At 37.8% G+C, this 12,189-nt stretch overlaps 1 protein-coding gene across 1 annotated transcript in view; it reads left to right on the forward strand.

Annotated features, from left to right (window-relative positions):
* Positions 1-12,189, forward strand: part of lrp1ba (low density lipoprotein receptor-related protein 1Ba) — a gene marked incomplete at its 5' end in the record, with an annotated part of 414,271 nt that overhangs the window by 241,566 nt on the left and 160,516 nt on the right. The window contains 4 exons of the mRNA XM_079807766.1: positions 435-561; positions 720-871; positions 1,149-1,273; positions 1,726-2,097. Coding sequence (XP_079663892.1) covers positions 435-561; positions 720-871; positions 1,149-1,273; positions 1,726-2,097 — 776 coding nt within the window. The remainder of the gene's footprint in view (positions 1-434; positions 562-719; positions 872-1,148; positions 1,274-1,725; positions 2,098-12,189) is intronic.

Raw genomic sequence — 12,189 nt, forward strand, 5'->3', positions numbered from 1 at the left:
TTTCGGGTTGAATTCTCAATACCGGCTGGAAATGACTGAGGTGGCCTTGAGCAAGAGACCTAACCCCCGATTGCTCCCCAGGCGCAGCAGTGAATGGCTGCCCACTGCCACACCGTGTGTGTGTGTCCACAGTTTGCAGTGTGTGTGTGTTCACTACTCACTGCTTCTAATGTGTGTGCACTAACTTGCATGGGTTAAATAGGGACAAATTCAGAGTGTAGGTTACCATACTCAACCTTCACATGTCCCTTTCACTTTTTCTGTCTTTTTCAATGGACTGTGAATGATGGACACTTTCTAATAAGGATTTCTGAACTTCTCAAGAAGACTTGAACACAGCATTATGCTTGTTTTCTTTGTAACTGAAGATAAATCTGTGAGTACAAGATGTGCAAAGGTCAAAATTCCTCATATTTTCCTTTGCTTTCGTGCAGGTTTCTCTTCTGGACAGAGTGGGGCCAGAGTCCTACCATCTCCAGGTCACGTCTCGATGGCTCAGAGCAATCCGTGCTTGTTAGCACCGGACTAGCAAGGCCTAACGGCGTCTCCATAGACTACCAGGTCTGCTTCCCCTACTTGGCGAATATGCTTGCGTTGCAGGCGGCTGCAGTCTATGTTGATTTCATGGCTTAACTAGCAGCTTTAGGGCACTGAGAACATATAACCCTTCATTCTTAACACAATAGATGCATGAAGTTTGTCTTCCGACTGCGTTGCAGGAAAATAAATTATACTGGTGTGACGCCCGCAACAACAAGATCGAAAGAATCAACCTTGAGCGGGGTGAGCAGAGGGAGATTGTGTTCTCATCGAGTGGGGTGGATATGTTTTCCATAGCAGTCTTTGGGGCTTACCTCTTCTGGTCTGACAGGTAATTTATTTTTCCGTAAATGTTACAGTCTCTACGAATGGCCCAAGAAAGCAGATACCATCCCACTTTCCCTACAAGGTCACAATGCTAGCGCAAGAAGACACATTTGATTATTTCAGAATCTCCCTCAGTTCAATGTCATTCCAAGGATGGGTTACCTCACCTTCTGTTAGACCAGCTGTGTACTGTATTTTAATGAGTTATTTGGATTTAATTGGTCGTGGGCCATTGATTAGCAAGTTTTTAAACTTTTGGTCTTGTGCCCCCATGACGGTAGAGCCTACGCCAACGGATCCATCCGCCGTGCTTCCAAGAAAGACGCCGTAGACGTGGTGACTATCAGGAGCGGCTTGGGCGTCAGTCTGAAAGATGTGAAGGTCTTTAACCAGGATCGGGAGAAAGGTTGAGGTTTCACTTAATGGCAGTTTTCCTGTTCTTTGAACATTGCACCAATGCACATTCAGACGTTTATTCCACTCCTGGAAGGCCACCTAGCTCCAACCTGTTTTAACACACCCACCCATAGTTTTCTTAGCTGCTTCAGGGGTGTTTAATGAGGAGTAGAGCGAAACTCGATAGGAAAGTGGCCCTCCAGGAGCAGGATTGCACACTGCTGATTACAAAAGAACACCTGCTGGCTGACACACATGTAAAAGAGTTAAATTAGACTTGCTGTCAACATTAGAGTAGGGGAATTGTTCACCCAAACATGAAATCCTTACGCCGCACTAAACCTGTATGACTTTCTTGACATTTTTGAGTGAACTGTTTCAAATGACCTGTGAATTTTGTTTGCAAAGATTAGGTGATATCATTCGTAGGGAGCCTGATCTCTGATTTTCCGACTTGCCCAGGTACGAACGCTTGCAGCCGAGCGAACGGAGGATGCCAGCAAATTTGTTTTTACTTGGGGAATAACCGGAAAACCTGTGCTTGCGCCCATGGATATCTTGCTCAGGATGGACTCAGGTGCAACAAGTACGAGGGTTACCTGCTCTACTCCGAGAGGACAGTCTTGAGGAGTATTCATCTGTCGGACGAGAATAACCTCAACTCCCCCATCAGGGCGTATGAGAACCCCAATTATTTTAAGAACATTATAGCTTTGGCCTTTGATCATCGGCAGAAAACGCATGGAACAAATCGGATTTTCTTCAGCGATGTTCATTATGGGAATATACAAGTTATCAATGACGACTGGACAGGACAACGCGTCATTGCGGAGAGTAAGTAACTGTGTCTAATTACTTTGATGTGTTATCGATTTGCCAATGTCCTTATCAGTTGCGCTTCTTGAAACGAATTCATGTATTCACACTCAAGTCTTCTGTTTTCTCAAAGTGAAGATGAAATGACTGTGTTTAATGTTACTTAATAGGGCTGATTGATAGTTTTGACACATCTTTGATCTTTTAGTTTTTATTACAGATGTGAGGATGATGTATTTTACACATTTGGAATATGCTTGTTTGTCACAACTTTTGGATCTTTTTCCAGATCCCTTCCAACCTGTCCATAGTACTTCCATAACGCATTTACATTATTTGCAATGCAGCTCATATTTGTAGAGGCATCACGGCCAATTAACTGTGGTGAAATGTAAATAAATTATCCGTACAGGGTACAGCCAATTACTCTGATAGAGCAGCAGCCCAGTAGCTGGCATTGAAATTCATACCACATGTGATTTATCAGGCCCTAACCTTGTCAACATTAACACACGTCTCATTTAATCAGTATGCCATTAACCTGCAGAGCTGTCAGTTCACAGCTGCCGTGCTGAACGATAGCTTGCCTGAGAGGAATTGTGATATTTGTCAAACGAGGCCGTGGATGGTTACACCTGACCCTAGACGCTAAGCTTTATGCTTTGTCATGGATTTATGCTGATATATTGCAGATATGTTCGGCTGATAAACAGCTTCTACGCATTCCTGTTTGAGAGCTGATAGACGCGAAGGAAGGGGTGGAACCTCTTTAGTTGAACTGGCTTTTTTAATCTTTTTTTATTTATATTAGCTGATTAATCAGGAATAGATTAAATAAATTAGGAATAAAATTAGATTAAATTAGGAATTTGTAATGATTTTAGTTTAGTTTTATGTTGAGTTTAAATGGAGAACTGACTGTTCAGGGTGAATAATTTTATCCTAAAAGTAATTATAATATATTAGATATTTTTATAAGAAATTATATTTTGTTTTTGCTTAAGATTTTTGTTCAGTTTATTTATTTTTTAAAAGATTATATTAATTATATTATAATATATTAATTATATTATATTGACTTTATAACTCGCAATTCTGACTTTATATCTCGCAATTTTGACTTTATAACTCCCAATTCTGACTTTATAACTCGCAATTTTGACGTTATATCTCACAATTCTGACTTTATAACTCGTAATTTTGACTTTATAACTCGCAATTTTGACTTTATAACTCGCAATTCTGACTTTATAACTCGCAATTTTGACGTTATATCTCGCAATTCTGACTTTATATCTCGCAATTCTGACTTTATAACTCGCAATTTTGACTTTATAACTTGCAATTTTGACTTTATAACTCGCAATTTTGACTTTATAACTTGCAATTTTAACTTTATAACTCACAATTATGACTATATCTCGTAATTCTGACTTTATATCTCATAATTCTGACTTTATATCTCGTAATTCTGACTTTATATCTCGCAATTCTGACTTTATAACTCGCAATTTTGACTTTATAACTCGCAATTTTGACTTTATAACTCGCAATTTTGACTTTATAACTCGCAATTTTGACTTTATAACTTGCAATTTTAACTTTATAACTCACAATTATGACTATATCTCGTAATTCTGACTTTATATCTCATAATTCTGACTTTATATCTCGTAATTCTGACTTTATATCTCGCAATTCTGACTTTATAACTCGCAATTTTGACTTTATAACTCGCAATTTTGACTTTATAACTCGCAATTTTGACTTTATAACTCGCAATTTTTACTTTATATCTCGCAATTCTGACTTTATAACTCGCAATTCTGACTATAATGCGCAATTTTGACTTTATAACTCGCAATTCTGACTTTATAACTCGCAATTTTGACTTTATATCTCGCAATTCTGACTTTATATCTCGCAGTTCTGACTTTATAACTTGCAATTTTGACTTTATAACTTGCAATTTTGACTTTATAACTCGCAATTTTGACTTTATAACTCGCAATTTTTACTTTATAACTCGCAATTTTTACTTTATATCTCGCAATTCTGACTTTATAACTCGCAATTCTGACTATAATGCGCAATTTTGACTTTATAACTCGCAATTCTGACTTTATAACTCGCAATTTTGACTTTATATCTCGCAATTCTGACTTTATATCTCGCAATTCTGACTTTATATCTCGCAATTCTGACTATAATGCGCAATTTTGACTTTATAACTCGCAATTCTGACTTTATAACTTGCAATTTTAACTTTATAACTCACAATTTTGACTATATCTCGTAATTCTGACTTTATATCTCGCAATTCTGACTATAATGCGCAATTTTGACTTTATAACTCGCAATTCTGACTTTATAACTCGCAATTTTGACTTTATATCTCGTAATTCTGACTTTAAATCTCGCAATTCTGACTTTATATCTCGCAATTCTGACTATAATGCGCAATTTTGACTTTATAACTCGCAATTCTGACTTTATAACTCGCAATTTTGACTTTATATCTCGTAATTCTGACTTTAAATCTCGCAATTCTGACTTTATATCTCGCAGTTCTGACTTTATAACTTGCAATTTTGACTTTATAACTTGCAATTTTGACTTTATAACTCGCAATTTTGACTTTATAACTTGCAATTTTAACTTTATAACTCACAATTTTGACTATATCTCGTAATTCTGACTTTATATCTCATAATTCTGACTTTATATCTCGTAATTCTGACTTTATATCTCGCAATTCTGACTTTATATCTCGCAATTCTGACTTTATAACTCGCAATTTTGACTTTATAACTCGCAATTTTGACTTTATAACTCGCAATTTTGACTTTATATCTCGCAATTCTGACTTTATATCTCGCAATTCTGACTTTATAACTCGCAATTTTGACTTTATAACTCGCAATTTTGACTTTATAACTCGCAATTTTGACTTTATATCTCGCAATTCTGACTTTATAACTCGCAATTCTGACTATAATGCGCAATTTTGACTTTATAACTCGCAATTCTGACTTTATAACTCGCAATTCTGACTTTATATCTCGCAATTATGACTTTATAACTCGCAATTTTGACTTTATATCTTGCAATTGCAACTTTATATCAACCAATTCTGACATTATATCATGCAATTCTGACTTAATATCACGCAATTGCAACTTCATGTCAACCAATTCTGACTTTATATCTCTCAATTCTGACTTTATATATCTCTCAATTCTGACTTTATAACGCGCAATTCTGACATTTCTTAAAAGTGTAAATTACGTGTTATTTTTTATTTAGTGGCAGAAACAAGTTTCCATAGTAATCAATGTAGTCAGGTACAAACAAAAACAATGAAAAGAAAAAAAGAGCAACACTAAAGTATTAATCATTTAGGAGAGACATGTCTGGTTTATGAATTAAAAGAATGGGCATTGTAATTCAACTTGAATCTGTGAGAGAATATTAGAAAGAATTAAAGGATTTACTTAGTCAAGTCTCCACAAACGCACAATACGTCAAGTCCTTGAAGGCTTTTCATTCGTGTGTGAGGAAAATCAATTGTGGGTCAGAGGTGAAAGAGAGTTACTGAGAGAGTATTGGCTTGTATAGAGAGACGTCAGAAAGACAGCGAGAGTGAACCATGCCAGAGGGCTTCAATACCACATGATCAGCCTTCAGGCCTTTAGAGAAAGACAGAGAGACAGCGATGCCAATGCTACGTCTCCACAGGGGGGAATCTGTCTTTGTTAGCCAGAGGAAGGTGACGGATCGCAGACAGGACCTGATCGCTTGACGCGCATAATATATTGTACAGGAAGTGTTTCCAAGGCAACACGCATGCCTCGACGGTCTTACGTAACTCTTGTCAGAGCCAGAAGTGAAAATGTCATGTCACTGTCATTCCCAAAACCAGTAATTTCTACTATTTTCATCTGGAGTGTTTGTTCCTGATAACCTATGATGAACAAATACCAACTTATTGCTGTTTAAAGTCAAGTTTACTTTCTTAGCACGTTCCGGGTCTTATCGTGATCGGTTTTTGTAGTGATGCACTTCAGTACCACGTTTGTTCATGCATACTTTTTTTTTTTTTTTTTTCAATTTTTGCATTTTAGATTAGCTTTGTCATCATTTAACACACAACACTAATAATTGGAAAAACGCTGTTACATGTAATATTTAACAAATCTCAAAATGAATCAATTTTTCATTCTCTACATTATGATATTGTTCAATTCATATTTATTTATATAACGCTTTTCACAATACATATCGTTTCAAAGCAGCTTTAGAGAAAGTGCACGTGTCTACATTACAATTTAGAGTGATCGCTTATCAGAGGTGACTGTCCAAATTATGCATTTTAGTAATGTGCACAGTTAGCTAACAAAGTATTAATTTAAACAACGTATTCAATTTAAGGCAGAAACAATGAGCTCATTGAAGTAATGAACACAAATGATTAGGATATATAGCAGAATTTAGCAATGTTGCATGTTGATTCAGAGTTTGCGTCATCTGAAGTCCTCGTGGGAGTCGGATTTGTCTATTCACTGGTGTTGAGGCGTCTGAAGTCTTCGGCGCTGACGTGCTCTCTAGTTACCTCAGGATGGGTGACAGAAAAGCAAAAGGAAAATAATTAGCATAGCTGCGGTTCATAACGCTAGAGTATTCACTAAGCTAGAGTTCCTTTTCTAAAGAGTATCTGAATTAACGTCTTTGACAGAGAGACTGCAGATCACGCATCAGCACTCCGTTTCTGCTCCGGAAAAACAAACTGCATCCACTGTTCCTTTAATGCTGGGTTATTTTGGGAAGCTGAACAAGGTTATCTTTCCCTCACAACCAAAAAAAACCACTTCTTTAGTGACACTGTTGATTTTGTGGTCTAAAAGCAAAATGACAGCGCTGCCGACGTGCTCTTGTTCGGGTCGTTGTATGCATGCGCTCATCCAGGAGAAGTGCCCATACAAGGAATTCTGCCCTTTATGACATCATACAGGGCCATAATCTGAAATACGTACCAAAACTTGTTCGAATACTGAAGGAGTGTATGTGGAACAGAAACCCTCCGTCAAATGTCCGACTCATTTTGTTGAAATTTTGGCCATGTTTAGCCTGAGAATCCAATTTTTTATTAGTGTACATAAGTTAGAATGCTTGAAATAGCATTGCACCCTACCCCCTTAATAGGTAACCAGTGTAGAGATGATAAAATTGGTGTTATATGATTATATTTTCTTGACCCAAGAACTCTAACAGCTGCATTTTGGACTAATTGTAGCTTGTTTATTGAGGATGCAACTAGTCTAGAGGTCATAAATGCATGTTTTTGTAACATATGAAATATTATCTGTCTAATATAACAGCCAGGTCTTTAACTGTGGAGAATGAAGTACATCCCTTCTAAGCGCAAATTATATTCTAAGAGATTCTGTGTAGGTTTTTGGGCCCAATAAGTAATACTTCGGTCTTATCTGAATTTAATAGAAGAAAATTACAGGTCGTCCAGTATTTTATATTTTTAACACATTCAGTCAACTTCTATAATTCAGAGATTTCATCTGGTTGTGATGAAATACATAATTGAGTATCATTGGCATAACAGTGGAAACTTATTCCATGTTTTCTTATAATATTACCAAGTGGTAGCATATATATTGAGAATAACAAAGGACCTAACACAGATCCTTGTGGCACTCCATCATTTACTGATGTTATCTTAGATTTTCCCCCATTTAAATAGACAAAATGATAACGGTTTGATAGATGATCTAAACAACTTTAATGCCTGTCCCTGAATACCAGTCTAATTTTGTAGACGTTCTATGAGTATTTTATGATATACAGTGTCGAACGCAGCTAAGATCAAGTAAAACTAGTATTAAGATGCAGCTAAAAGTAAGTAATTTGTCATTTTAAGGAGCGCAGTTTCTGTGCTATGATGGGGCTGAAATTTTTCAATTGTTTTGCAAGAATGAGCACAATTGAGCAGCCACAACATTTTCTAGTATTTTAGACATTAATGGAAGATTTTAAATGGGTCTATAATTTGCTAATTCATTTGGATCTAGTTGTGGTTTCTTAATGAGAGGCTTAATAACTGCCAGCTTGAAGGGTTTTGGGACATGACCTAGGGACAGAGGAGCTAATAATATTGAGAAGAGGCTTTTCTGCTACAGGTCACAACTCTTTTGGTGGTTATGTAGGTATACTAAACATGTTGTTGGTTTAGATGCAATGATACGTTTGTTTAACTCTTCCTGTCTTATAGCTCCTATAGCTGTAATATTTCCCATTGTAAATGTACTTATAGTATTATTTATGAAAATAATGATTGGCTTATTTGACCTTTTTTTTCTTGTGTGCAAATGCACACTTTTCACCATTCCAGCCAGTTCCTGCTAGATAAAATCAAACAGCAGCTGTTTCTGTGCAGTACAGAGCTTAAAAATGGTTTCAAAGGCAATTTACATTTATTTGAAGTGTTTGAGACTGTTTACCCAGCATGATGGATTGAACCTAAAGTTTGTTGAGGGGCTCTAGAGGAGACACATTTGATATTACTGGGGTCTTTTTCTCAGAAAATCAGGAGATTTCACCCAAAAATGAAAATTACTCAATGATTTATTCACCTTAAAGCCATCCTAGGTGTATATGATATTCTTCTTTCAGACGAACACATTCAGAGTTGTATTTAAAACATGTCCTGGCTAATCCAAGCATTATAATGGCAGTGAATGGCAGCCCTAAATTTGAAGACCAAAAAAGTTCCTCCATCCATTATAAAAGTACTCCACGGCTCTGGGAGGTTAAAGGGATCCCCTGGTGTTAAGACTTGTATGGCTTAATATAACATAAATTATGTCTCTTACTGAAATATGTAGTAGAAAACCCATGAAAGATCTACATTATTTAAAAAATCCCTTATGGGCGGCGCCATTTTGTTTGCGTTCTAGGTTGATGACATAGAATGGTTGCACTCTGCAATCAAATGGCCTACCTGTAGCTATTTTTACCACAACACAATTTGAAAATTGTTTCAGAGTTAAACAAAACCAATTAAAGGGTTTGTTCACCCAAAAATGAAAATTCTGTCATTAATTACTTACCCTCATGTCATTCGACACCCGTAAGACGTCCGTTCATCTTCAGAACACAAATGAAGATATTTTAGTGTAAATCTGACGGCTCTGAAAGGCCTCCATTGGCACAATGCACGGTACTCTCTCAAGACCCTTAAAAGGTACTAAAGACGTCGTTACAAAGTCCATCTCACTACAGTGGTTCTACAATAACTTTATGAATCGGCGAGAATAGTTTTTGTGCGCAAAAAACCCTAAATAACGACTTATATAGTGATGACCGATTTCAAAACACGGCATCATGAAGCTTCGAAGCGTTATGAATCAGTGAGTCGAATCATGATTCGGATCGCGTGTCAAACCGCCAAACTGCTGAACCGACTCGCTGATTCATAACGCTTCGCAGCTTCATGATGCCGTGTTTTGAAATCGTCATCACTATATAAGTCGTTATTTAGGGTTTTTGTGCGCACAAAAACTATTCTCGTCACTCCATAAAGTTATTGTAGAACCACTGTAGTGAGATGGACTTTGTAACGACGTCTTTAGTACCTTTTAAGGGTCTTGAGAGTGTACCGTGCATTGTGCCAATGGAGGCCTTTCAGAGCCATCAGATTTCAACTAAAATATCTTCATCCGAAGATGAACGGAGGTCTTACGGATGTCGAACGACATGAGGGTAAGTAATTAATGACAGAATTTTAATTTTTCGGTGAACCAACCCTTTAATTGCATTGTAATTGCATTTAAAACACACATGTGCACACAAACACACACACACACACCAAAAGATCGGCGTGCACACACACACACACACATCCATCCACGCTCAATCAGCTGTGATGTTACATGAGGGTTGACTTGCCTAATTTGTGACCTGGTTCCGATTCGGGAGGCCAGCACTCTCCCAGGCTGAATCCGAAATCGCCCCCTAAACCCTCATTCACTATTCCCTACTTTAGTCCACTAATACAGTTCACTTGAAGGAGTGAATGAAAACGAGTGTGTGAAGTTGGACAGCCGCTGTGTGTACATCGGCTGTACACTCGTTATTGCGGTGCAGTGTGGGATAGAATGAATGCACTCGAACATGTCCACTACGGTTTCGGACACCACTACAAATGGCTGTCCCCTCAAATAGTGACCTATTTAAGGGTATAGGGGGGCGAATACGGATTCAGCCCCTGTCGTGGAAACTGACGAGGGCAGCCCATAACACATCTCGATTGAGACAGAGCAGTCTGTCAGATGTGTGTGCGCGCGCGCGCCGATCTGATCGTGCATGTGTGTGTTTGTGTGCACATGTGTGTTTGAGTGTGTTTTAAATGCAATTACAAAGCAATTAATTGATTTTGTTCAATTCAAATTTACTGGAGTAGATGCCATTTACATTAAGTACAAATACACCGCCTTGTTTGCTCAACGTCTGGTTGGGCAAGACAAAATCCCGGAAATCACCTTTGAGAGTGGCAATAGTGTAGGGGTAAGAAGCAAAGCATCAAGTTTGGACGCAAATCGAACCTGGGTTCGAATACGTCTTTTGCCGAACTCACTCTACTCCCTTTTCCCATGACATATCAGATCGGAAAGGCATTTATTTTTAATAAAAATATCAGAAAAGTGGAAATAAAGCATCTAACATATGTTTAATAATAAATGTTTATTGGTTAGGGGCAGGTAAACAGACATGTGCTGAATTAGAGACGATAAAAGTGAGTGGGTCCAATATCATTGATCGTAAAAAGTGGGTGGGTCTTGGTTGTGGTAAAAAGGGTAGCGCCAGTTGATTGCCGAGTGCAACCATTCTACTTCATCGACCTAGAACGCAAACATAATGGCGCCGCCCATTGTGGATTTTTTTAAATAACGTAGATCTTTCATGGGTTTTCAACTACATATTTCAGTTCACGAGTTCACACTTACAAAAAAGTCAGATAGAATAAATGGGATGTGTATTTGGCGTGCTGTCCGAGGAGAGGGCTCTGAGCTCGGTATTTGACCCGAACCCAGAGTACTCCCCCCGTATCTCTGGTTAGGAAAGTAACGGGGTGGTGGAGGGATGCTGAAATGAAAACCTGTCAAGGAACTTTGTTGAGTTGACTGGGTATTTATATGATCCTCCACTTGTGCTGATTGGGTTGACATGTTGATTACTGATTGCTGACAGCTGGTTTGAATGACATTATGATTGGATAGATCATTTTTCATTTTTAAAAGAAACATCATTAAAGGGATAGTTCACCCAAAAATGAAAATTAGCCCATAATTTACTCACCCTCAAGTCATCCTAGGTGTATATGATATTCTTCTTTCAGACGAATAAAATCGGAGTTATATTACAAAAGTCTAGGCTAATCCAAGCATTAGAATTGGATTCATAGTTGCTCTGTTTTTGAAGTCCATAAAAAGTGCATCTGTCCGTCAAATAACTGCTCCACGCGGCTCTGGGGTGTTAATAAAGGCCTTCTGAAGCGAATCGACGCATTTGTGTAAGAAAAATATCCATATTTAAAACTTTATCAAGGAAACTTTTGGCCGACCGCCTTCCGTGTAAAAGTGTTGAATGTTGAAAGTGAAACTCAAGATGCGTACGTGACGTCATGACGAGTGGACCTGGTCGCGTTAGTCTTTCGATCTGCAGGAGAACTTTCAACAATTTTTCCATAAATTGAACAGGGAAGGCGGTCGGCCGAAAGTTTACTCGATAAAGTTTTAAATATGGATATTTTTCTTACACAAATTCGCTTCAGAAGGCCTTTATTAACACCCCAGAGCCGTGTGGAGCATGTTATTTGATGGACAGATGCACTTTTTATGGACTTCAAAAACAGAGCAACTATGAATCCAATTCTAATGCTTGGATTAGCCTGGACTTCTGTAATATATCTCAGATTGTATTCGTCTGAAAGAAGAATCTCAAATACACCTAGGATGACATTTTTGGGTGAACTATCCCTTTAAGAGACATAATTTATGTTACATTAGCCATACACGTCTTAACACCAGGGGATCCCTT

The sequence above is a fragment of the Gobio gobio genome (assembly GCF_949357685.1).
Source record: "Gobio gobio genome assembly, chromosome: 24".
In the NCBI taxonomy this organism is placed as follows: Eukaryota; Metazoa; Chordata; class Actinopteri; order Cypriniformes; family Gobionidae; genus Gobio; species Gobio gobio.